At 41.1% G+C, this 27,339-nt stretch overlaps 2 protein-coding genes across 4 annotated transcripts in view; one reads left to right on the top strand and one right to left on the bottom strand.

The window, feature by feature from the left end:
* phactr3a (phosphatase and actin regulator 3a) overlaps positions 1–11,216 on the top strand; it is a 35,579-nt gene extending 24,363 nt beyond the window's left edge. For all 3 annotated transcript variants that reach the window (XM_052051109.1, XM_052051100.1, XM_052051119.1), the window contains 8 exons: positions 670–898; positions 1,084–1,346; positions 2,274–2,427; positions 8,465–8,520; positions 9,778–9,839; positions 9,941–10,081; positions 10,160–10,236; positions 10,586–11,216. In XM_052051109.1, coding sequence (XP_051907069.1) covers positions 670–898; positions 1,084–1,346; positions 2,274–2,427; positions 8,465–8,520; positions 9,778–9,839; positions 9,941–10,081; positions 10,160–10,236; positions 10,586–10,601 — 998 coding nt within the window. In that variant the 3' untranslated portion in view covers positions 10,602–11,216. The remainder of the gene's footprint in view (positions 1–669; positions 899–1,083; positions 1,347–2,273; positions 2,428–8,464; positions 8,521–9,777; positions 9,840–9,940; positions 10,082–10,159; positions 10,237–10,585) is intronic.
* Positions 11,217–11,255: 39 nt separating this feature from the next.
* sycp2 (synaptonemal complex protein 2) lies at positions 11,256–27,257 on the bottom strand. Its single transcript, XM_052051945.1, has 45 exons — positions 27,079–27,257; positions 26,614–26,666; positions 25,765–25,899; positions 25,540–25,671; positions 25,351–25,455; positions 25,239–25,263; positions 24,894–24,976; positions 24,727–24,818; positions 24,605–24,639; positions 24,380–24,522; positions 23,955–24,007; positions 23,221–23,266; positions 23,004–23,108; positions 22,868–22,928; positions 22,305–22,453; positions 21,780–21,848; positions 21,329–21,421; positions 21,181–21,256; positions 20,670–20,797; positions 19,092–19,155; positions 18,967–19,012; positions 18,779–18,855; positions 18,539–18,651; positions 18,290–18,463; positions 17,622–17,743; positions 17,485–17,503; positions 17,331–17,398; positions 17,211–17,256; positions 17,086–17,129; positions 16,913–16,973; positions 16,680–16,839; positions 16,497–16,561; positions 16,261–16,413; positions 15,982–16,105; positions 15,042–15,121; positions 14,310–14,549; positions 14,188–14,233; positions 13,904–14,011; positions 13,455–13,633; positions 13,264–13,364; positions 12,969–13,068; positions 12,728–12,786; positions 12,089–12,164; positions 11,860–11,916; positions 11,256–11,595 (listed from the first exon to the last, which is right to left on the bottom strand). Exons 2-45 carry the CDS (start codon positions 26,623–26,625, stop codon positions 11,536–11,538), a joined length of 3,984 nt encoding a protein of 1,327 aa, XP_051907905.1. The 5' UTR covers positions 26,626–26,666; positions 27,079–27,257; the 3' UTR covers positions 11,256–11,535.
* Positions 27,258–27,339: the final 82 nt, after the last annotated feature.

The following is a 27,339-nucleotide window of genomic DNA, read 5'->3' as shown; positions in this document are numbered from 1 at the left end:
GAGCTTGGAAAAATGCAATCAAGCATGTTAGAGAAAGTCCTTAGAGAACCTTGGAAGTTGTCATGATTTCAAGTTGTATTTTGGGCTGTGGCGGGGGTGGGGGTTATGACGTTCAGGTATGTCTATATGGACCAATATTTGATTCAAATTAGTCATGTAAAAATATGATGTAATACGTCTTTTTTCATTTCTTTACTCCCGACAACTGATTGATTAAATAAAAATAATGCTAGTCAAAAAAATAGGCAACACAGTGGTCGTGATCACTAGTCAGCCTCAGGGCGATGTGGTTCGAGGTCAGTTTCTTGGTTTTAGGGTTCCTGTGTGGTCTGAATGTTGTCCACGGGGCCTTGCATGGCTTTCCGACCCAAAAGCATGCATCTTAGGTTCATTGAGGACTCCAATTTGTCCGAGGCTTGAATGTGAATGTATATAATATTATATATAAATATAATATGAAATATTTAATAAGTGATTGGTTGGTGACGAGTCTAGGGCATAGCCCACCTGTCACCAAAAGGCAGTCGGGAGAGACTCCAGGGAGCTCAACTGTGACCCGAATGAGTATAAGCATCATAGAACATGGACAGATGGACCTTGAGTGTTTTGAAAGGTGCTTATAAATGCAATGTATGATTAATATTATTATAAGTATTTTTTTTCTTGCAGATTCAGGCCCCTTGTCACTCCCTCCTCACCATCCCAACTCCTACCATCCCAAGGAGCCTCCACATCGGACGCCAGAAAGTCTGGTACCCATCACCCTTCCCCTAAGAGGGCCCCTGGCCAACTCCTCAGGGTCGCCTCACCTTGGCAATATGATTCATCCACCTATGCCCCCTAGTTGTATCATGGAGGAACTACAAAGAGCGTTCGCCATCAAAAACAGGCAGGAGAGGTGAGCCTGCACGCATTTGCTTACAAAAATCAGAGATCACATTGTGGGGAAGGCTTTTTCGGGTTTTCATTTGTATTTTTGCAAACTATTTATAGACTAGGTCGTTTTGTTTGAATCCAGATCACTCTGTTGTGGTGTGAACTTTTTCTTGACAATTCTCTTCCTGTGGTTGTGTGTCCATGCAGTGTGCATGAAGTGTGTGAGCAGGGCTCATCACCCCCGCGGCTGTGGTGCTCGGATGGCCGCCTTTCTCGCTCTTGCAGCTCAGAGAACCAACACGCGTCGCTGGCGGGCATCTGCTTCGGAGGCGGTGGCGGCGGCGGCGGTTCCGACTGGCCCAAGAAGGAGGCGGAGGAGAACAAGGAGAACGTGCGGCTGGACCAGTGCTTCTCCGACACATCAGGCCTCCCCACCGACCTGGATGGATGGAACGACTCGGTCATCTCTGGTGGGTCATGTGCTTCGTCACGGATCCCTAAAAACCCAAATAGCGCTCCACGGCGTTGAAATGAGACTGAGGGTTTCTTTTGCTATTGTGACTGCTCAGTGTTTTGAGGCAAGTGGTGGCAAATAACTTCAGCCCAAATCTGTCAAATATGTACAGCAACGTGTATAGCAACCTCCAAAGCGGAACACAACATGTTCCATGACACTGGTTGAGTCCCAAGTTGTTCTGAATTGTAACAATGAAAAAAAACATTCATTCGGAGACACACACACACACACACACACACACACACACACACACACACACAGAACCAGTGGGCTCTACCAGATGACCTCCCACCTCAATAATGGACTACCATTAAATCAAGGTGGGCGGCCCGGTAGTCCAGTGGTTAGCACGTCGGCTTCACAGTGCAGAGGCACCGGGTTCGATTCCAGCTCCAGCCTCCCTGTGTGGAGTTTGCATGTTCTCCCCGGGCCTGCGTGGGCTTTCTCCGGGTGCTCTGGTTTCCTCTCACATTCCAAAAACATGCGTAGCAGGCTGATTGAACACTCAAAATTGTCCCTAGGTGTGAGTGTGAGTGCGAATGGTTGTTCGTTTCTGTGTGCCCTGCGATTGGCTGGCAACCGACTCAGGGTGTCCCCCGCCTACCGCCCGAAGACAGCTGGGATAGGCTCCAGCGCCCCCCCCCCCCCCCCCCCCCCGCGGCCCTTGTGAAGATAAAGCGGGTCGGAAGATGAATGAATGAATGAATGAATTAAATCAAGGTTCCTCTAAAATACGGAAATAATGATGACCGTGTCCTAATTTATGCACAAACATGTACAGTATGAATAGCAAAAAGGTGAGCCACGGGTTAATAGCACTCTTTGTCATCTATTGGAAGACGGTCCAATTGTTCCACATACATTTTTATTTTTTATGCAGGCACACTTCCTCGCAGGTTAAGGAAGGAGTTACTGGCTGTCAAACTACGAAACAGGCCCACCAAGCAGGAGCTGGAGGATCGGAACATCTTCCCGGCAAGGAGTGACCAGGAGAGGCAAGAAATACGGCAGCAGATTGAGATGAAGCTTGCTAAGTAAGCAATTGTTTTTTTTTTCTTTCCTCCTTGCAATGAAACAGTGATTTACTTACCCAATAATCACCGATGGCAAACTAGATCTGAAACAAACATGGATAGGCCATAAAAAGGAGTCTCTGATGGTATTTGCTGTCATGCTGCTTTTCTTTTGTTGTTGCTTTTTTTAACTTGCCAATCACTCCTATATGGAGAAATCATGGGGGGCTGTCTATAGTAATTAAAGAGGGGCCCCACACCAAGCAACTAGTAAATTCCATAGACAGGTGACTCAATGTCGCTACACATGCACATTAGTTGTCGAAGGTGACCGGACAGCTCCACAAGGTTGATATTGTGAGAGTGTCCCTTATGCATGAAACTGTACCATTTGCACTCTGGGGAGGGGCACGGGGGAGGGGGGGGGGTGTCAGTTCCACTGAGCTCGTCAACAAGAGAAATAAACCGCTACAGCTCCATTCTACTCCGATGTTCACCAAAATATAATGGGTTCTTGGGACGTGTTTCATGGAAATTCAAACTAATGAAAAAAAAAAGAGCCCTTATGTCACAGTTTCCCCAAAAGTGGCTTCTGCTGCACTCAAAGTGATTTTCGATTAGTTATGTAAAATATATGAACTCTGTACAGTGACTCTCTTGTAAAATAGTTAGTTTGCAAATTTGCAAATAAACAAAGTGGACCCCAATTATTTGCAGCGTTAGTGAAAGCAAAATGTGAGTATCCGTGTGTAATTGAGGCCCATTGTGCATTTTTTTTAATCAGAAAAATTCAAAAAACACTCAAAAACCTCCAATATGCGATTTCTCCAAAAACATGGAGAAGGGACCCTCTCCAAAAAATACATATGTAAAAATACAGGAAAAAAAAAAATCCCCCAATAGGTGAATTGGCGGGTGCCCAACCGCAAGTATCTGGGGGGTCTCCTGTTTTATCTTCATTGGTGTTGAATTTTTTGGGGTGACGTGGTTTCCTGCAAACTGATAGATTACCGGCTTTCCGCGATTGTCTTTCACACTGCTGCCATCCCGTCTGTTACGCGACAGCCCGTGCCTTGGAGGCCACGAAATTCATGTGTGCCTTTCACATTGAACAGTGAAAAAGATGGATTAACAACAAGCTAAGACCTATGAAGTGGCTGGTGACCCTGTGCCGAAAGGAACAGGCATTTTCCTTGTTGTTGTTGTTGTTGTTGTTTTTTTAAATAAAAATGTACTTGATAAACTAAATATACAATATCAAGGCAGCTTCACTTATATTGCGTATTTCATAAATAAGCTCATTCAATGTGCTTAACGTCTTTCAAAGTACATTTGAAATCCTTGACAAACAAAAGAAAGACATTTACGAGCAGAGTAAATAAAAAGGAGCTGACTGAAATGATTAAAAGAATGTACAGTGCAAGAAAATATTTTGGAAAATTGACCTCAATCATACAAGTAGCTATGAGGGAGAAAAAAAATGTTTTTTTTAAGCCTGGATTTAATTCACACCTCCAATCAAAGCACTGCATCGTCTCAGTAAGCCAACGAGATGCCACTCACTGTCTGTTCATAATGCGAAGAATGTTTTGTTCCTCTACATATCATTATGGCAGTCGGCTTTTCTGTAGGACGACGGTGTGAAAACTGGATTATGAACAAACAAAAATGATTTGGCAATGATATCCGAGCGAGCAATCCATCTCCGCAACAGGTACAGACAGAGCGCGCCTCCGTGGCATCGCTTTGTACAAGAAGCGCTGACTCACATCGGCAAGCGCCTACATGCCGGGATAACACAGTCGAGGGACGCAATGTCCAAATTGTACAACGGCGGAGATCTCCTCGGTGAATTGGTTACAAGAACAAGCTTTCTTTAGCACCCACGTAACAAACACGAGGCACGCCACTAAATGCGTTGCATAAGCAGACGCGTGCGAGAACTTACAGGTAAGCCACAAAGAGGCTTCCATTCTTCCCGGGAAAAACAAAACATTGTTGTGCCTTGTCTCAGAGACTACTAAGAATACTGCACCACCACATCTATTCTTAGACCTGTGAGGAGACCATTCTCAATTTGCGTTAGAAGAAAAAGTCTTCTCTCACTTGCTTACAAACATCTTAAATGACGGCAGCGGTGATTTGAAGGCACGGAGGTTCCACTTGTAGCATGGCAGCGAGACAGACTGCATGCTACGTGAGAACCTCCGCTCCAGACCGCAGCATGTGGCAGGCTACTTGGATTTCGAGCTAGCATTAACGAACGCAGAAAGATCAACTGAGATTCCACTTGTCTTTTTATGTGCTCCATTACTGATGAACAGCGTTGGGATTTATTTCTCTTTTTGGCTTGGAATCAGTTCTTTTGTGCGCTTCCCCAAAATATATTGTTACACCAGTATCTGTATACATTTTAATAAGGAACATCAAGCGATTCATCTTTGTCATCTTGTCCTCTGCGCTGGGTGAGCTGGAGTCTATTCTGCCTGATTTTGGGCAAGAAGTGGGTCACACCTTGGACTGGTCACCAGCCATTGACAGAATACATGTACACCGGGGGTGTCCAAACTTTTTGCCAAGGTGGCCAGATTTTATGTGGTGAAATGTCGGGGGGGGCGACCTTGGCTGACATTCTTTACATTGAACAACAATATTGTTCAACAAATTTTAGTAAGCCAGTCTGTTTCACATTTCCATTTTTATTTTAATTTCAACAATCTTAAGAATTTCTTTTGGTTCATTTGAAACAGGTATATCACATGCAACTGCTTATTCACTTGACTTTTTCTTAAACAGAAGTCTCCTGAGTGCAAATTGATTGATTTGAAACATAAGATGTATCACCAAGACTTTTCAATAGTCACAAAACTTTGACTCGAACAACAGGGAAATGAACAAGCAATACACATATCCACAACTGCAAGGATCATTTGAAATATGACATATCAGTCAATATAAACACGGAGTGATGTCTTGTTAACTCGTGAGTGATGCCCTCTAGTGTCTAAATGCTATTACTCATTTAGTGAATGCTATTACTCATTTAGCCACTAGAGGGAAGCAGTACTCTATGAAACATCACTCACCAGTCTACGAGACCTCAGTCAATGCAACACGTGTTCCATTGCGCCCAACCTGCGGGCCAGACGACACTGATTTTATGACAGGGGCAGAGGGCCGGATGAAATTCGACCGCGGGTCGGATTTGGCCCACGGGCCGGACTTTGGACATGCCTGATGTACACAATCGACCATTTGTTCTCACATTTACACCAAAGATGGGGTGAGGCTCCGGGTTGGAATCAGGAGTTGGCATGTTCTTCCCGTGCCTCCGTGAGCCAGTCAAATGTTCGATTTAATTGAAGACTCAAAATTCCTCATGGCATTTGAGTGTGCAACAGCATTAGCTGGTGTCTGGTCCAGGATGTATTAGGATCGGCTTCAGCTCATCCATGACGAATGAGTACAGACATTGAATGGATGGACAGCATATGTTTTTCATTGAGAGAAAATGTGTGGTTTTTCTCCCTCTAAGTGAGGCATTTTAACTGACCAAAGACTTATGCGGTTTTTACATCCTCTACTGTTGGCACAAAGCCATTTGGGAGGGAAATCCTGGCAACATAGAGCTCACAAGTGGTCAAGAGAGGGGTTCTTGTTGTCCTTCATTTGCCCTGGGAATCCACGGTGAATGCCAAAACAATCCATCACACACATCTGACAGCAATTATATCATGACTTCCTCTAGATTCTTATCCGTGGCTTAGCATGAAAAGCTGCCACTCCATTTGCTACACATCCAGCGGAAAAATGTCATCGGGCCTCATGGAAAGCGATGCCGCTCGATCCATACGGGGACACTTAATCGATGACCTTTCTATTTTTAGAGACTCCCCGCTTTGTGACTGCAGTCACAGACAGCCGTTTCTATTCTTAGCTTCGGTTTGCTCAATAATGCATCTCCAGACGCTCCTTACGAATGTGCCACAGAGTTAGATTCATAGAAATGAATTGTGAGGGGTGGGGGGGAGGAATAAAGCAAGTGCACAGTAGGCAGTGAACATTAAAAAAAATAAAGTGGAGCCAGTTTTCAACCCTCTTGTATCTGGCATAATTTCATTATACCGTAATCAGCCATATTATGAGCACATGCACAATCGAATGACACGAATAGAAGAGCTGTATTTACAAAATTCATGTTTGATCGCTTCACTTTATAAGTCACAGCTTCAAAACTGTTCCTCAAAATTGAACGTCATCTTTAATAGGGAAAATAATCAGATTGTTCTCACGAGATCAAGAGCGGTGGTTGTTCAGGGCAGAATCTATCAAGAAAAAGTCTGACATTTGATCACAATTTATCCCCAAAAAGAACAGTGAATGCCTGATTCGTGAGACCGAAAATGGGGTCGTGCGTAGCTAAAAAAAAAAAAAAAACAACTCTCTTCTAAAAATAGCACAACAGCAGCTACGTGTACAACAGAATTCCCTTCCAGTTTGTTGCTAGGGAGAAAGAGACGACCGTTATAAGACAGAGAGTATAGTTGCCTAGCAACGCAGACGACTTCATTTATTGCAAATGTAATAAAGGGGGAGAGGAGGGAGGAGTGTTCTTGAAGAAACAGAAAAGTAATACGGGTGGGTTTTGTCATAACTATTCTCTATATGAGGGTAAAAACATTTCATCTGAAAATGAAAAGAAAACATTTCAATGAGTGAAGCAGATGTGGCTATAAATTGTACATCAAATCATGTTTAAGTGTATTTGGATAAATGTATTGATCTTCTCAATGTGTTTCTCAGAAAGCACGAAGGCTTGGCTGCTCTTGCTATTTTCGGATTGCCGAGTCGTGCGTGTTAATTAACAGAGGCTGCTTGCTGTACGAGCCTGCATTAATTACATAATAGTGTCATGCAAAAAAATAAAATAAAAGACACCTCCATTCATCTTATTATACTCTGACGAGAGAGACAAAAGCTATCGTGTACACAATTGTGTAAAAAAACGATGTTATAAAAAATTGATACAAATAACCTTGACAAAGAATCTAACTTTTTTCTTCTTGTTCCATAAAATTGGGTTAAAAAGAACAAAACTGTCACGTCAATCAATAGCTTTGTGTTTTGCAGGGAACGGATTGTCAAAGAAAAAACGTCCACAGCTGTGTGTTCACCTTGACATTTGGGATGAAGGGGGTCCCCACAGCGAGGGTGGGATTCCGCTCTGCCCTTTGCATGTCTGGATCGTGGTGGTGGAATTCAGCTCTGTAGTGTAGATGACATTTATTATTGATGTCACACATTTAAACTTTTGATGACATAATTTCACGTTATTCTGGGTAGTAGACCTTTTTTGGAGATGCTGCCAAGGGCACCTGACAGGCTGATAAATATACAATTTAATGAGAGATCAAGGGACAGTCAAGAAATGTTATTTTTTTGTGCCAAAATTAGATCAGATAGAAAAATCGCAATAAATTCCTGGAACTGTAGTGTATTATCCATTGACTCATTACAATTGTAAATAGAATATAAAGAATTACACGAAACCGATTTCCTTTTATGTGTATTGGATTGTTTTACAATATGGAGAATTTAATCTGGTCACCTCAAATCTAAAAATGACAGCAATCCCGTGCGTGGGCTGCTGGCCCAGTGCACATCAGGAGATCGGGGATGCCGTGAGTAGGAGCCTGCTAAGCCCCGCCCTGTGCTCATTATGTATGCAGTAACCGGGGAGACTGAGGCAGAGCCGCTCAGGCAGCCCATCACTACCCACTTGAAAAGCTCCCGTAGTAGTGTGATCGTGCTCGTAGAAGACCGCAGTGCAATGGCGAGACATGGAGCATCTTGGCTTCCTTGAATAATCCAACAGGAGAAGGGCAGGGCAGCATTTGAGTATTCCAGATGTTCGGAACACCTCTTCCCAAGTATCACAGCCGCGGTTCGGATGCGAGATGGAGACATAGGCAAAGTGATAAAAGTACAAAGAGGATAGGGCCATGACAGTAGGACAGTGGACAATGGTTCAAAACGTGGTTTTGGTGTTTCTGCGCAGGAGGCTGAGCCAGAGACCCAATGTGGAGGAGCTGGAGAGTCGGAACATTTTGAAACGTAAGTTCATGCTAAACTGCTGCCAGTCTACATTTACACATAGTAAATGAACAGTGGGGAACATAAATACAGCACAGGACAATGCATATAGAGCAGTGTTACATTATTCACTGTGAACCTCATAAGTGTGAGGATAGCCGCGGCTTTGTTTGTTTCATACAATGGCAAATAAATGTGTTTTGTAGGGAATGAAGAAAATCACACTAAAACATACAAAATGGAAAAATGATATTGACCACACAAGCTACAACGGTATGTCTTGCAAAGCGTTATAGCTCATGCGTGGCCTCAAGTAATAGTAAATTAAAAAATTTGCAGTCTACAGCAGCAAAATAATGTCCAGTTTAGTCAGAGAGGTACGGAGTAACATTATTTATTTTTGTGGTTGTAGTTTGCAGTGTAATAATAATGATTGCCAACCAGAATGCTGTATGACATTATTTACGTACTATAGTTTCCGGACGATAAATCACACTTTTATTCATAGTTTGGCTGGTACTGCGACTTATACTCGGGTGCAACCTGTAGGTATTAAAATTACAGTTCAGACTTGCACCCAAAATTCCCATTCCCTAATTGAGGCGGAACGATGGACGTACAGTACAGATGGGCAGGGTTTGATTCCAGCTCTGGACTTCCTATGTGGAGTTTGCATGTTCTCCCTGTGCCTGCCTGGGTTTTCTCTGGGTATTCCGGTTTCCTTCCACATTCCAAAAACATGCATGGCAGGTTAATGCAACACTCTAAATTGTCCCACGGAGTTACTATTTAAAGCACCAAGAATAGCAATAACCAACTAGGATTCTACCTTTGGCCTCAATGCGACACGGCATAAATTGTATGAATCCAAGACTCCACTGTGCAACATTGTGTTGGGGATATTGCCACGTGGGCTCAGGAACAATTCACAAAACCCATTGTCAGTTTGTCGAATATTAGCATAGAAAAAAAATATATATTTTATCAGGTTAAACATTAAATATCTTGTCTTTTTATTGTATTCAATGGAATACAAGTTGTAATGGATTTGCTAGTAATCTGTTTTGGAATTTGTGTTTGCATTTACAGAAAATGTTCACAAAAAACCCTCCCTCTAAATTAACTAAAAACGATCAAGTAAATACATCCTGGATCTATACTATGTATGTGGTACTTTTTCAGCCCACACTTTTGGTGAAAATCAGTCTTGTAGTTTTTGCATGAACCTGCTTACTGGTGAACAGTCATGAAAACAATCTTTTTTCCCACCCTTTCCAGAGAGAAATGACCAAACAGAACAAGAGGAGAGGAGAGAGATAAAACAGAGGCTAAACAGAAAGGTACAAAATTATTCAAAATATTCATGCTTATACTTATTGGGTGGTGTTTATTTCAATTGGAATGGTGGCAATTCGAGTGACCGGCCTTGCATTTCTCGCAGCTTAACCAACGGCCCACGGTAGATGAACTTCGTGACAGAAAGATTCTGATCCGCTTTAGTGACTATGTGGAGGTGGCCAAAGCTCAGGACTACGACAGGAGGGCAGACAAGCCCTGGACGAGACTCTCGGCGGCAGACAAGGTAGGAATACGCTTCAATGTTCATCAGTTCAGCAGAGACGCGCCTCATTACTGAAACCGTCTCTGGTCTTCCTCGCAGGCTGCCATCCGTAAAGAGCTGAATGAGTTCAAAAGCACTGAAATGGAAGTACACGCATCCAGCAAACACCTTACAAGGTTTGTGTTTTGAGGCGCGCGCACGCGCGAGTCTCGTACGTATGGGAGCAGCTATTCTGGGAAGCAAGGCTCTCAAATCAGCTACTCTTTGTTCTTCCTGGGGAGGACGGAGGAGCTAAAAATAGATGAAAGTGCCGCAGTCAAGGAGAAGGGAGAGGAAATAATCAAATGGAAACGTGTCCCTTGGCTAAGCTTGTTTGTGTTTGGAACGAGAGCCCTGTGTTGTAACAGTGACCCAGAGAGAGGATCGTATTGTTTGAAAACAACATTCATTGTTGTTGGATTAAAAATAGAGCACGACCGATAATGGCTGCCACAATTTACAATTTTCTTACATTTGTCTCCTTAGGTTCCACCGGCCATGAGGGCCTGGGGTTTCTTCTGTGAAGAAATGTTCTGAATGTGCTCACTGTCGACAAGCCTGGAGGCCTTTTTCCGTCTTCAGCAAGTCTTAACTTTCTTCCTGCTTGGACAGGAGATGATGTTCACCGCTTCATGTTCAGAAGGCCATTGGCCTTTCAGGGTGGCAGCGGACTGGTGGGGGAGGATTGTAGTATGGAGTCCTCTGATTCCCAGGATGAGCGGCAACGAGGATAAATATGTTTTGTTAACGAGTCAGTGTTGCGGGGTGAGGGGGGGATTTCGTACTGTACAGTGGACATTTCGTGAGAAGACGTGCATGTGGCCACTTTTTCTTAACTGCTGAGTAACGTGTCACTTGACTCGAGATGGATTTGATATTCACTGTACAAACAGTATGTCAACATCAGTGAAAAGAGAACCACCTTTGTTACAAGACTTCAAAATACTGTCTTTTCTTTTCTTAAAAGGAAGACTCGTTTACCTGATCCAACTTTTAGATTTTTTTTTTAAAAGGAACTGAACATGTGGACTTTTTAATAGATTTGTTGAAAAACCTTGAGTTTCCTTCCGGAATCCATATTTTGATGGAATTCTCAACTATAAAATACTGCCATTGATTGCGAATGGTTTGTCAATTTTGCACACACAAATGGAAGTCTGAACAACAATTCATTTAATGTCGCAAAAATGACTGCACGCCAAAAAAGTGCAGCACAGCTAAGATTAGATTTAAAAAGTTACATTTGCAAGAATCTGTGAAACAAAAACAACTTCAATCTTATATATAGCATCTTAACAGAAGCAGTGACACTGGTATTAAACACTTATATAATATTACCAAACAGTAACAGTGTAACTTAACTTGGACTTAAGACTTATTTATTTACTTAATTACAGAAACTTGGTGTCACTTAGCTTGCACTTTAAACTTCAACTTCAATCAACAAGGACCCAGGCACGCAGACCTCTCCTCAAACCTTCCAAGGCCTCCTCATGCTGCACAACACACACGGGCAGAATGATGACGACTGATTAAAATATGTCCCGCTTGACATCAAGACAGTTTCGTGGATTTTGATTTGCAATTGGACAGATGAACATGAAAAATGCAATTGTTCTACTGAGTGGAGAAGTTTGAATAAGTCTTTCGCACTAAACCTCTGTTGTAAACGAATCAAAACCAAGATGTGGGAGACACAAAATGCAATCGTGAATACCCCGCTGGTGTGATACGGATTCATCGGCGCCACGGTCACTTACCATTGTTCTGAGGAGGCGCTCTTGGATTGACTTCATGTCTTTTTTAAGCTGCGCCATCTGCAAACAGTGACAGGCTGTTAGCCTGGAGGCAACGCATGCCGTGACACGATGGGCACAAGTTCACCAATAAGGCAATCAGAAGATCAGGAATGTTACAAAGGTATCGGTTCATAAAGGATGATACACACAAGATGGCATAAAAGATTTTATATTAAAAGCCGTTTCAGACCTGGGACATGAATAACGGCTCCTCGTACTCAGGGCTCGAGCGCATGTCGTTCAGAGTTCGCCTCAGGACCTCAATGCTAGATTAGTGGGGGTTCACCAGATTAGAAGATGGCAAAATACTGGTAGATTGGATAAATGAAGTGCATTTGCAAAATCATACCACATCACATATCTTTGGAATCTGATTGTTGCAGTTGCAAGTTGCAGTCCAGATAAGAGAACTAACAACAGACGTATTAGACAGCCTATCATAAAGAGACCACATAGTATTAAGTAGAATCAATGTGGACTCTTTTCAATTTTTGTGAACTTAAAAAACACCTACTATTTAACTACAATCTCTGAATTAACAAATGACAATGTGTTCTAAGCCTTTTTTTTTCTTTGTAAAATGAACAATATGTCACTGACAGTGTCGTGTACATTTGGTGAACTTTGGTGCGGGCAGCATGGGTTCAGTTCCCTCTAAGTGACGGTGAGAATGTAAGAGTGAACAGACGCCTGTCTCTGCACTGCACTGCAACTTGATAGGACCCAGTCCAGATTGTAAGTACCCGGTACTCTTTTGAGAGAATGATATTGAGCATTAAAGAACTAATTCACCGGTCGGTTAAACAGCACCACAGAGTACTAAGTTTACCTTTTGGTTTCCTGCTCATGATATGACTGGAAAAAGGTGCGTTGCCTTTCCAAGCATATCTGCAAAAGAGGCCATACATACACTGATCACACACTGGTGAAATCACAACAAATCATATACTCTTACTTCACAAGACAGGAGACATTGTGTGTGTGTGTGTGTGTGGGTGTGTGTGTGTGTGCGAGCACATATGAGATCATGTGGGTGTGTGCCATGTGTAGATAAGAGAGAGCCAGCATACATTCAGGTTTTTCTCCATGCTATTAAGCATAGCCTTCCCTTGCTCCAGATTGTGGATCTCTTGCAGAAAGACATTCTTGACATCTTCAAACTTCTGAGTCCTGCACATCATGGAAGGGAAACGCATCATTTAAACATTCAATTAAAAAAAAGTGGGAAATAAATTCAAGGGAAACAAAGATTGTGGCCTTCGGCAGCCATTGGCCATAGTACATGCATTACACGTTGCATCATTTCAAACATGTTTCCTTGGTAATTTAAACACAATAATCTATGTCCATGCTGGCTGACCTGACCTGTGTTTGTGAAGTTGCGTGCTGAGAGAGGAGATGTGTTGCTCGACCGTCTTCATGTTCTCCTTGGAATAACTGTCCATTAACTTAAAGCCGTTCGGAATCTAAAAAAATATTTCAAACCATTCAAACAGTTATTCAGTAAGCAGTAATACAGTCAGTGATTATATCCAACAGAGTAGCATGTTTTCAACCTGGAACTTTGTCTTTAGTTTGGAGGTGAGTTGTGGGGACAGATTACTCAGGTTAACTCGTACATCCGGTAACTCTAAATCCTGCAAGTCCATCTCTCCATTCGCCCAATCTGTGTCCACGTGATTTGTCATCACCGAGAAGGAGGTGGTCATCTCACCTTCGATGTTCTCCTCAGCACCTGCAGTTGACAGATAGATCCACAGGCCCACGGGAGGTATTTTTCAACTTCATTCAGACTTAGTTCAATCATTCTCATTTTTATTTAACCTTTGTTAATCCAAATTGTATTGCAATGGTGACCCGACTTTTCCAGCCTAACTTTCCTAAAGTGCATATTAGCATAAGTTGAATGTAGCATTTATATGATTATAAAGGAATTAATTACTACTGTATGAAATAAGTTGGTGCAATTAATGTATGTATGTAATGTAATATATTTTTTTCTTACACGAGTTGAATAGCACACGAGGTTTCATGCTCGGTAGGCGCTTTCTTTTTGGTCTCTCTTTCTCCTCAGAATTACTGGACAGGGAGATGTGGCGCTTCCGACTGGGTCCTCCTCATCAAAATATAACAAGGCAAATTTTACCATGGGTCAGACATTTCCTTTCGTCACTCCAGAAGCCTTTACAATATCAGAATATCAATCATCTTCACACGTCAGAGACATTACTCTGGGGGTGGATGCAGCAGCATGAAATGCAGAAGAAGGTTGGTTGAATCAAAGGTTACCTGAGGCAAGAGTATCAGGAGAATCTTGATTTGATTGTGGTGTTTTCTGTCAAGATGAAAAACGTATTAGATGTGGGTGGCTGTTACTTTAAAGTGACTTACTAGTCGTCCACCGCTCCTACTTCTGTTTTCTGACAAACAGCCTGTGAGGCAAATGTCCTTTGCTGAACTCCAATGGTAAAAGACAGACTGAGGGAAACCTGAGAAACAGCAGATTCCTGACTCAAGCTGTAATTTAACTCAGGATTCATGGTGGCTCCGGATAATTGTGAATGGGAAGAAGCGGAAATGGGGGACCGCTTTGGGGGTGTCAACAGGGGCGAAACGGACAGTGGAGGTGAAGAGAGCTGGTTCATACTTTTCTAAAAACAGAAGGAACACATAGGAAAAAACGCAATGTCAAAATGATGGACGAAAATATGCCGAGTGAAAAGTGACATGAGAAAAGTAACATGGAGAATAGTGTATACGGTGCTTGTCAAAATTTACCACACTGAAATCCTACCAATCCTACCAATTCGCAGGTCATATTTAGGAATTAGATCGACAGGCGGATCTGCAGTGATGCAGACTCCAGAGCTGCCAGCCTACAAAACTTCACAATTTGTCTGAATTTTCCTATTTTTAATTTTTTTTTTTTACATTTTGTCAAATACCTCACCACATGACATCAGTGACTTTCATCTGGCAGTTGTGTATATATCACAAAGCTGACACAGATTCCAGGCAACTGCCCTCAAATCATTTTGAGGTTTTGTTCTGAAATGTCTTGAACATGTTGTAAGCAGATTTTAATTGACAACAATCATGAGAAAATACCAACAGATAATAAGTACCATGAGACAGTGTTTTACCGCCTTTGATGAGGAAGACAGTGGTAGGTTGACAAGAGGGGAGAAGGCCAAATCCGGGGTCTGGGTGGACATGTCAGAGACTGTAAGGGTCCAAAATAAGCACTGATGATCAAACAGCTGTCTTAGATGGACAATAATGTACATAAAGTACATACATACTGTTTTATGTTAACTCCAAAAAAATAAGAATTCAAGTCACATTAATTTATATAGCCCATAATCACAAACAGTGGGTTTCACATGCCCACTGTTGACAAATATTAACGACATCCCGTGGTCTTAAACACCAGGAGGGCAAGGAAAAACTAAAAAAAATATCTGGGGGAAAATGAGAATCCTTGAGAAGGGGCACATCCTTTCCAGGATGACCAGACTGCAATGGATGCCAAGTGGCCAACGGTTGACACAACATTGTAATATACAATCTTAGTTAGAATGATATAAAAGTCCATTTCACAAGATGAAAACGCTGCAGGGAGACGCCTTCGGAGAGGAGGGGTCCCCCTCTGACCCGGAGTTGGTCAATGGAGAAATTTTCCAAATGACAGAATTCCATAAGGGCCGACGGAGGATTTAAAGCTCAGAAATGTAGTAATTGCATGTATGTGGATTTTATTCAACATAAAAATGGATATTGATTGTTGAGAACGTTTTTCCAAGTTTTGTTTTGGACAGGAGAAGCCTTGGCCACGACAAGGATTTTTAAAAAATCTGCCACTGAATGGGAGTAAACAGTACACACTGTAGATGATACTGTACATTTAGTCACGATATTTTGGTTGAATGTTAAGGATGTGGAATACACATACAGCCATACAAACACTATCTTGCATTAGTCAACTATGCTACATTGATCAAATCCAAGGTGTCCTTGTTTATGGTAAGTACAAATCTAACAAATTTCAATTCAACACGTCTCGGTATTTCTTAAATTACTTACATCGCATCCTCTCGGTGGAGGAAGCGGGGGTCTTGTGGTTAGGATGAGGACACTTTGGCGTCTGTTGTTGGGCATGACCTTTTGTGACACTGGACTTGTTTGGTTGAGGAATTTCACGTGCCTGCTGGAAAATAGTATGAAGGATACATGTATGGGTGCGTTTGATCATTGTGTGATATAAATGTCTGTTCACTGAATCAGAATATCAGTAAAAGTTAAAAGCATGGTGATTTAACATATTTTTTTAAACAAGTGACACGGTTTCTGAAAGGTCCTTACCTTGGTTGCTTGAGGCTTCTCAGATTCTGACAGGCTCTCATCTGTGTCTGGCTCTTTATAGGTCTTGCCTAAGGCCGTACTTCGCCGGGGTCTGCCACTGAAGGGTACGCTGCCAGTTTCTGGAATGTCATTCTTTGACACTTCCATTACCTTCTACAAATGAATTGCGCTTTAGTGAACAACTTTTGGCTGACTGCAGTAATGTATCATAAGATTATTTCTGTACTCTTCCTTACCTTGTTGAGTCTTGCATTGCTTTTTCCATGTTTTGGGGTGTTTTGGTGCACAACCGGGAATTTCTCTAACATGGGAAATGTTGAAAAAAAAATGGAAATATGCTTATGAACCATGTTATCAGCATTTTAGTTTTATCAACATTTTAATATAATGTATAATTCGGAACAAGACAAATAGTCTACTTGAATTATGAGGCTGAAATGTTTTGGATATGATTGGTTGATTTCTGGCATATGTCATTTTGAGTTTGGCTTTCTCGCTTGACTCTCTCAGCCAGCTGACATCTGCGGAATTGGTATCGTCTCTGCCACTGACGAGATGCTTCCTTCCATTATGCTTCTCCTACAAAGTACACGTCGTACACAGACCATTAAATTGTGATTTACAAAAGTTAAAAAAAAAAAAGGAAACATACTTTTGTTCCCTGTTGTTTTCTGCTGGATGCGGTAAGGTTCACTGAAGAGTCATGGATATCTCTGCCAAAAAAACAAAGTTTAGTGAAATATGATACATTTCAATACAAACTCCATTCTCTATTCTATTCATTAACCACGTAGAACAATTACAGCCCAAATTCAGCCAACATACTTGCTTGATGTGGCACATTTGCCAAGGAATGTATTCTGCACTTCCTAAACAAAAATAATGTGGCAAACACTGGTTGCAGGTTAATAATATTGCATTCAGATAAGTTAGAAAAACACTGTATTTACCCCAATGGTGAATTCTTCATCAATGCCAAATTCGAAAACATCATTTCTGTACAACAGAGAAAAGTGGTCAAATCAACCAATGAATCCAAAAGGGCAAATTTTTCTGTTAAATGTTATCACCTTTTGTTTGGACAGTTTGATGTGATCTTACTGTGGTATTTGGTTACCTCTTTTGCTTGTGTATCTTTCTACAGCGAGTAAAAATCATCTTTAGAAAATCATGTATAACAAGGTTACTCTCAGCGATAAAATATTCAAAGTAGCGGTTACTTACTTTACCAGTGGAAAGCAAACTGGGATTAGAAGTCAAACACAAGGGTAAAAATATAAGACACGGCGGAGGGATGTATCTCGTCTATGTTAAATTCTTGCAGAACAACACAAATGTATGCAATGAAGATTTATGTGTACCTGCTGGTGTTAGGTGGAATCCAGCGCTGATGTATGCTTCCAACTTTCTCATTGCATTGATTAGTCTTGCTATAATGGTTTGAGATGAATTTCACCATGTTGTCTATAGCCTCCTTAGCTCCCTCAATGAATAAGACAAAAAGGTATCATTATATGACCAGCTTGCAGTTATCTGCAACAGCTCACCTGGATGGCATGTCAAACTTAAACATGGACAACTTTTGATTACCGGTAGTCATAATATTGCTGCGTATTCTACGCATGCATGAAATATGTTTGGACCACATAACTTCAGCCTGAAAATGAATGATGTGCTTTCAACTCTCAATACCAACTGCAGTGAACAGAATATGGGCCTCTTAAGTACTCAAATGTTGATGTTCAGGGTATTTAAAATGAGTATTCGACTTCGGGTTGTAACATGGACAGAATCATCATCATGACCACATAAATTGCATCACATTTTTTTCTTTTAACGAAACACAGAAAACAGTCATTCATTCATTCATTCATTCATTCATCTTCCGAACCGCTTGATCCTCACTAGGGTCGCGGGGGGTGCTGGAGCCTATCCCAGCTGTCTCCGGGCAGTAGGCGGGGGACACCCTGAATCGGTTGCCAGCCAATCACAGGGCACACAGAGACAAACTACCATCCTCATATTATACCTTATTATTTGAATGTCTTTCCTTGCGGGATGTAGATGCCTCAGTTGAAGCTGCCACCAAAGATTGCCTGCCTCTGCTCTTTGTTTCGTCATGTCGTTTCCCCTGGGGTTGTAGCTCTTTGGGAATATGCAGCTCCAAATCTTTTGAGCCACCAGGATTTTTTTCTTTCAAGTTCTTTTGATCAGACATCAATGTCATGACTGTGGCACCCTCTTTGGACGCAAACTCTGTGCTTCTCTCACTGATTACCTGTTGCAGGTGCCGAGTAGGTTTGCTATGGATCTGCTTTCCCTTACTCGAGCCTGTAGCCACTTGGGCAGATAAGGGGCGCTCTTGCTTCTTTGCGACATTTGAACATTGTTCTACAAAGATCACAAAGTTGCATTTTTAAAATCGTGTAAATATCAAGATTTTGTCTGTCAATACACTTTATAGCTTTTAGTAGCAAAGTGACAAGAGTCATGTAATTTTGAAATGCACATGGATTACCAGAATTTGGCAGAGGATTTTTTTTGGGTGGTTGCCTTTTGAGTATTTTCGAAAGTGAGGGTTTATTCCTCTGACCCCTGCAAGATGAACACAGAAGAATGATCAGACACACTGTATCGCATGCAGTACAACCAAAAAACATTTTAAAAAATGGGCAATGAGCTACGGAGCTTGATTATTGTCCTTACGTGTTTCTCTCAGTTAAAGGCTGTGTGTCAGGCACAACAGAACCCTCTGGAAGTGTAAGTGAGACTGATGTTTCTGTTATACATAAAACATGATTTGGTGACTGAGCTGCGAAGCAATTACCTACCCTGAGACTGGTCTGTCCTCTGTCCCGCTAGCCTTCTTTGTGGTTCTCTTATTACCGGTATGTTCTGTAGGAGAAGCAAACAAAGAATTGCCAAAAACAGGCGTGTCAAATTCAATAGCACAGGAGGCAAAAACTGAAAGCATGCTTTAGTTTGAGGGCCGAACAAAACATTTATTGAACCGACTAAAACTAACCAGTTTCAGACGCAAATGTGAACAGAAATCGACAGGATAGAATGTTATTCATAAATCATCTTGAATTTAATGTACCGGGAACTTAAAAAATGTTACTCTGTATAAGTTTTTTTCAATTATACTGTCCACATTCAAAATATGAACATGCTACCAAAGAAATATGAAAAAGAAAAAAAAAATCATGTGAAATAAAGTTCAATCAAAAAATTCTATTTTCTTTGCTGCTATGATTTTTTTAAGAGATCAACACTTGGCATCTTTTCTTGGGTACAAGTTTGTTTATGGTTGGGTAATGTTCTGGTACATTGTTAGATTGTCAGAATGAACTGCCGGTGTTCTTCAGTAGACTACTCTGTGTGATATTTTGTTAATGTTCATCATAGATAACAGCAGCCTCACACAAATTTATGCTCTTTAATAGGGGTGCATCAATCACAATTTTCTGGCTGATCACTAATTCAGGATTGACAGCGACTTACTTTTTAAGACCGATGCAGAAGGAGATGAGATGGGCGGACAAGATCGTTTTTAAGAGATCGGCCGATCACGACCTCCCAAAATTCGAGAAACCGGCATTGATCCAGATCCCACTCAATCGATCGGTGCACCCCTACTATTTAAGTGTTACAGCTGCAGCGAAAGTGCTATATAAATAAAGATGTGTTTTTGTATTGTATTGCAAGATGCACGGTGTTTGAAGTGCACATAAATAGAGCTATGGAACGAGCACAGGTAGTCGTTTGGTAAGGCAGCTTTAATGCTGCATTAAACAGGGAAGGAGATGAGGAGGCATTATCTCACTCCCAATTCTACAGCAATAAAATAAAGCATATCGAATGGCCAAAAGGAAGCTTTTAGGTCCTTTGCGATTTGAAAAAATGCATTCTACTGCACAACAAATCAAGATACACTGGCAACTGCGCTGCGGGGGCAGATGGGCCGGCTACACAAATCAAGCCTCTTGCATTTACGATCTGATTAAATGATCATAGTGAGGGCCAATTCCACACTATTTATCAAAAGGATCGAACGGCCAGATGTCACAGCATACTGAGCCAGATCAGTCTGACACACGTGAGCGGTAAATAAACGTTTGCGTAAATACGGCTGTCACTAAAATTAAAGCCACCTGATTCCAAGAACGGTCAAAATCTCAATGACACGTACGTACATGATTACATGACACTTCAATTGTACGCATTAAAAAATAGCATGGCACATATACATGACAAATGTATATGCATAATTCATAGGGTTAGTGTGACGATTTGAGTCTGGTCTCCCCTCTCAAATAAGATCTACATGCACGGTGAATACTTGTCTTTTGTTCCATGACCACTCAGAATGACATACCTATATAAACGGTACGGAGTAAGACCTTTACCTGCACTGTCCTGAGAATTTTGAAGGTTTCATCAGCGGTCTTTCGTTCCGCCAGGTAAGCACTCTTGTTTTTATCAGAAGTACGACACATCTCCAGAGATGGTTTCCCTTTGTTCTCGGCTGGACTGTCTAACATACACAAATGGGCAGTAAGCACCAGGGAATGATTTCCTCAAGTGACAATTGAAAGAATGATGCCCTAAAAACACTGAGGGGCCCAGCATAAGCTTATCGCCAAGTGCAGATGTACTGTGTGAATGTTTTCTTCTTTTCCTTTGGTATTGTTCAAGAAAAGCATAGGTCGAAGAGAGCGCATGTGTCTTTGTAGATCACTGTGGGATGGTACACAGCAGATAGCCGCCCAATCAAAGTGGCTCTCTATTCACTCGATCAATAATCAATAATTGATAACAATTCTGTTGTGTCGATATGGATGTGTCAATGATGGGAGTGTTTTTCATTTAAGGCTATTTATGCTCATCAAGTTGCCCCCCCAATTTAGTGTCACATACTTGATTGATGTATGCCCCCTTTTGAACTGTTGTCTCTGAAGGCGGTCAACCCAGAATGCATCCCACTGGCTGGGATCTTGCAAAGAAATGACTAAAATTGTGAATAAATTCTTTAAAATGACAAAACTCTGTTAAGTACAATACTTACTTGTAAAGATGTTTGCTGCGCAGTTCCAAGACATGAGGCAGTGTTCTCATCACAGTCGCCAAGGGACACCTGACTCTCTGGGACAAAACTCTCCTGGAGAGTGACAACACACCACGCTTCAATCTAAGTTGTCTGCCGCGCACAGTTGAGGAAATCATTATTTGATCCCCCGCTTTACTCATTCTACTCACAATTAGCTCCCACAGTGACGCATTCTATGACCATAGACATCAGCGTAGCATCATGTTGTCAAACATATATCACAATTATCTACCAACGTATTTTTGTCTTTGTCTCAAAAGATATTATGTTTGAAATCCAGAACAGCGCCAGAGTAGTTTAAACCATGTCATTATAATATACAATTTCAACAAGGGATCAAATAATGTCTTTTCATGCGTAACTTTAATCTTTGTTCTAAAAATATTGCTGAGTCGAGTGCGCCTTTTACCTTAGACTTATTCTCTTCAATGAGAATCTTAAGTTTCTTGAAGACAGAGGATGCCTTTCCCACTGCGCTCTGGTGGGCAAGGAGACTTGTTTGAGTTTGTTTGTTGTTATAACAACTCCCCAAATGTTCTTAAATATCTATTCTATGTTGTCCATTCTACGTCTAATCCATGTAATGGGATATCATTTATTTATGGAAATACAAATAACACAAACAAGGCCCAAATATCAGATTCTGTCACCTTTGGTTGTTCTTGGAGAGATTGTGTGCAAAACAAACCGAAAAAAAAAACCTGTCGATTTAAAGTTCCTATGAATGTTGTGTCCCCTGCTAAAAGGCTCCATCGTGTACCCGTGCTGAAAGGAAGTGCTTTCATCAGTTTTGCCGAATGCGCAAATTGGATTTACCAGATTGAGGAATTAAGTCAATTAAATCCTAAAAACAAATGCTGTCCTACATTTTTTTTCTACTGGTGGGCAGGACCTTATCTGCGTGCTAAGAAATGTGCGTGCATATCTGCTTTACTTTGTTCTTTTTTTGTCCATAGATGCAACAAACAGTCTGCAGGATGTCCAACGTCGAGCAGAAGCTGATGGTGATCCTTGATCCTTTGACGCTACTTGCTATGACCACTTCACACAGCTGTAACTGTAAAATTTGTTTTGTTCCCTTCGCTGGAGGAAATGAACACACATACACAACAAATCAGATGCTAATTCAGTGGTACACTAATAGGTAGAGTATTGATTCAGATTTCCAAGATCGATTTAATTCGCAAGGGCCCAATTCGATTTACGATTCACTTCAACTGAATCCAGTGACTGATGTCAAGCAGTATCAATTTTACTTTCGTATGGAAGACATTCTCAGAAGATGCAATGCTTCAAATTGAAACTTAGAAATAAGATTTTTAAACACTTTTGGTAGAAGCGTTATCTCCATCTAAGGATATCGCATTATGTACAGTTTTTTCCCCTTTACATTGCTAAAAAAATGTAATAAACTAGTTAAAAATCCAAACTGTGCCACTTTTCAGTCATTCAAGGGATGTTTTTCAATTCTTGTGTCTGTAATTATATACAATGTACCTGTAACAGTGTAGCTGTGAATTTCATTCTCTGGGACACTGATTGAATCCCAAAGACCTGCCTACATCATGAGGATACCAATAGTCATTCCTTCAGATATATACAACAAATGAGACAAAATGACGTCTTGACTTACCGGAGACTTTTCATCAGCAAATGAGAAATAAAAAGAAATGCTTTGGCTGTCAAGATTGAAGTCAATCCAGAATTGGTCAAGTTTGTCGTCAGCAGGTTTCAAAAGCTGGCATTAAACAAAAAACATCAAAGAGACAAATTATCATCACCTTTTTTAACCAGGGTTTTATGTTAGAATGTGCTCAACAAAGACATAATTAAGAGCCACCGCTACAGACCTTAAAATTGTCCAGATACACCTCTAAGCATGGGTACGACTTCACTCTGCAGGTGAGAGGACATTTTGAGGTGAAACAAACACATCATGGTTGCAACATCCGTTGATAATCACCATTCAAGGAAGGAGTAAATGAAAAGGTGAACACAGTGAACTCTCACGATATCACGGTTCGTCGCTCATGCCCTACATAATCATGGGTTAGCACCTGCGAATTGACACGCTCAGATTTTTTTTTTGTTCAACCATTAAAACGTTTTTTTTTCTCCATGTTGATTTTCTTTTGATGTTTTTCCTACTCCTTTTCATTGGACGTCAATTTCATGTGGATTTTCGCTATTTGTGGCTGGCTTGGTCCATTATCCTCGTTTGAAGGTGTCATGTTTCTATGCGTCTTCACCAGGGATGCACTAAAAATTTGGTCAACAAAATTTTTCGGCAAAAAATGCCCCAAGTATATCTCCATTTTATGGCCAAAAGACTTTTGTTACTGAAACAACATAGCTCAAACATGAATATGATGCAAGCTGTTCAAACCTGGTACCTCAGAGCTGTAAGTCAGATGTGCCAATTGCTGAACCGCCGTGTTGCCTATTTTGGCTATTGTTACTGAAACAAATTTCTAGCTTGGGATCAAATGAAGCCTTCACATTAGATACTATTTAATTTACCACTTTTAAGACCGCAATTGTGAAAACACATCTTGGACAGTGACATTTTATTTCAGAACTGTACCTTCGCCTGTCTCCCTGTAATCCATTCACGAAGGTCAGAAACGTTCGACAATCCTAAAACGAGAGTGGGATTCCAATCACAATGCATTTCAGGTAGTGCCGTAAACCGTAAATGCCAATAATAACCATAATGTAGTGACTCCCAACCAATGTGCCGTGGCACATTTGTAATTCGTGAGAGATCATCAAGTGCGCCACGGAAAATCATCAAAATTGGCCTGAAAATGTCATCTTTTTGGAACCATAGGCCTTTGCTCATATTTCTTTCCTGTAGCAGAACAGGTATTAAATGCTCTTCCACTCAATGGCAGAAAGTACACAATTAACCCACTTATCATTTTTTTCTTCACATTTGATCAATTTTATACAATCTATGTACCGTGGCTTGATAAAGGTTGGGAAACACGGGCATAATGAATGCTTTACCGCCTCAAACTCTGAAGGGTGGATTTGGTCAAAGGCACAGGCTACTTGAGCTGTGCTGAACCAGTGGGCCGCCAGCTTCTTTCTCCGGTCAGGGGTGGTCATTCGGAATAATACCTCAATCAGAGCAACCTGTAAATCGTAATCTGACACGGAGATTTTGTTGTACAGTTTGGAATGTGTGCATGGATAAAATGTGGGAAGATGGTGTTTAAAACAACTTTTTACCCCCACACTGCATTATCTGACCAGCCAGGTTCATCCTATGCAATTATGACGAGCAAGAAGAGTGGACATAATTAAATGTCATTTTACTAAATGTAAAAACACCTTGAAATATTTTCACATACATCAGATCTGAAGCTTCCTGTGAGGTCAGGATTGTTTCCTTTTCAGGTGACACTGTGATTTTTTTCAAAATGATGTTCAATGCATAAATTGCCTGTGTGGACATTATTGGATTGAAGAGCATGCAATGAGGCAAAAGTTAATACTCATCAAAATTGGCAAGTCAAACCTCTTTTCTGACGATGATGCAAACTCTGGCATCGTTTACCAACTGGCCGACAGAATACATGAAGGATTGGATTCCCACCATTGCTGTAAATATATATATGGAGGCATATCAGCCATTCAAAATCATCACGGAATTGCTAAAATTCGAAAAATGATTACGTCTTTTCTGGATGTCTGTTAATATATTGTACTATGCACAGGGGGAAAAAAAGTTATAATGACGTTATCAATGTGATCAGGAGTCAAGTGTGAGGTTCACATTCTCCACAAATGTCCCAAAAAAATGATACTAGATTACATTAACGTAAAGAATGAAACAATACAAAAAGGCATTACCCACACATACCTTCGTTGGATGCCTTATGGATCATCTGTCACAAAAGCAATTTAATCACTTAAATACTATGGACTAGAATATGTGGAAGCACAATGTACTGGCTTTTCAGACACTCTCTCACCGTTACAGCATCAAAGAAGTCCTGTGACAGGATGCACAAGGATTTATCCCTTTGTGGGCCGTGCTGAATCCACAGTTGCTTGCATTTGTTCAACCACTGAAACATGTGCACAAAAATCTGAAGAATTAATCAGTGTTTCGCTTCTATGTATCCGGCTATTTACCGTATGCTTATAGTTAATAGACTTATCTTCTGGATCAAGCCTTGATCTATTATTCCTGATATTCCTTGACTGCCTGTGGGAAATTTCAGATTCCTCCCACAATTATGCAGGACCGCAAAGGCTACACAGGCAGCATTGAAATTTTTTTCATCCAAGCTCTGTTCAAAAAATACATATGGTTTCACTGAGTGTCCAACCCAAAACCTGGACCGCAGCATCCATTACAAAAGACAGAATGTAAACTAGCAGACCCAAGTGATAAGATCATCCAATTTCTTGAGAAACTGTGCAGAACATTTGAGTGCTTCATTTGTGTTGTTTTGCAGAAATCCTCTCAGAGCTGTCAGATTTCTGCTCTTCAGTGCATCAGTGATTGCTTTCTCCAACTGCAAAAAAAAAATATTTCTATTGTTGTCATTGTGTCTCCACCATTGCTTCATTAAACTTGTAGTTGTTTTGTAGTTTAGCAGACAAATATTCTCGCCAGGGTGATAACATAGATTTGGGGCATATATGCTACGCCACATATGTACCTGTATGTATGAGCGAACGAATGAATAAATAAATGCATACCTACATAAAAAGATTTGTTATGCTATTGTGCAATGTACAATGTGGATTTAAGAACGAGAAACTCTTGATTTGAGAAAAATACTCACAGGCTTACATTATTTATCCTCGGTGTAAAATTACTAATATTGCTGCTTTGTTGTGACAGACGTCTCCTATGTTACTTCAGAAAATCTCCTTGGATACGCAATACGGCCATATGTACCGTTCTGCTCCATGGTGGCCAAGGCACTGAATGACGCACACTGTAATTCTGTACATTTTGTTGAATGATGTGATTGCTGTATGCTTGTGTAAAGTACAATTCTGACATTTTTGTCTGTTTGTTTTTATTAAGCATGTGACAGTATTTTGTCTGTTTTGCTTTGCTGCAACAGATTACTGGCATATGTTACTGTGGTGAAATGGTCATAAAACGTGGTCAAGAAACAAACTGAACAAACAAGGGACCACTGGATATGTTTTTTGTAGCATTTTTGTTTGGTGGTGCTATGTCACTGCAGTATACAACATGACATGTTGTACTGTACCTCGAAGTCCATTCCTCTTGTTTCAGTGGAATTTTGTTTTATCTTCAAAACATCTGGAGGGGGGAAGTGGAGGGACACATGTACAGACAGTGAAGCCAGCCAACTTCAGAAAACCTTCAAGTTTCGATGTCATATTAAGTTTGCATGTAAAAGTTGCTGACCATTTTTGTGTCTTCCTAAAATGTCAAACGAAAGCAAAAACGTGTGAACTTTCTGCTATCTACCGCGAAAACGACTCACTGTAAACCCTTTGTCATGTTTTGCTGAGAACTGATGATATAAAAGAAAACCGTTACAAAATGTCAATGTATCGACCCTCAGTATGTACAAGGGGCAACGAGGCTACATTGGCACAGACAAGAGTTGGTTTAGGCTAGCTACCTTAAAAGTCTCTTAGCAAGCTAAACATGGCACGCGGTCATCAAAAGGCTTCGTGTTTAGAGCACGCAAAATAAATAAACTTACAACAGTGAGGTGAACTACAACTAAAACGGCGACAGCGACACTGTGTTGTAAGATGTCCGCGAGGCAAGTTTTCTCACTCCTTCTCACTCCTCCAGTCTAGTAAGTGTACAACCGCCAAATTATGTCGTCCAATAAACAGGTGGCAATTTCCCAATGGCCTGCGGCGAGTCCAACATCCGGGTAGTTGTTAAACCGAGGGTACGTTCGGGAATTAGTCCAGGGCACCCGTTGCGTTGATTCACCTCAACCGTTCGGAAACTT

The sequence above is a fragment of the Hippocampus zosterae genome, chromosome 2 (assembly GCF_025434085.1).
Source record: "Hippocampus zosterae strain Florida chromosome 2, ASM2543408v3, whole genome shotgun sequence".
Taxonomy (NCBI): Eukaryota; Metazoa; Chordata; class Actinopteri; order Syngnathiformes; family Syngnathidae; genus Hippocampus; species Hippocampus zosterae.
This window is presented reverse-complemented; position numbering and strand designations above follow the sequence as displayed.

What these genes read in the sequence shown, in the direction of transcription:
- sycp2 (XM_052051945.1), bottom strand. An exon ending in TCCTGATACTCTTGCCTCAG is followed by an intron (nt 14,012 to 14,187) that starts GTAACCTTTGAT and finishes TTTGATGAGGAG; the next exon opens with GACCCAGTCGGAAGCGCCAC. An exon ending in AGCGCCTCCTCAGAACAATG is followed by an intron (nt 11,596 to 11,859) that starts GTAAGTGACCGT and finishes TGTGTTGTGCAG; the next exon opens with CATGAGGAGGCCTTGGAAGG.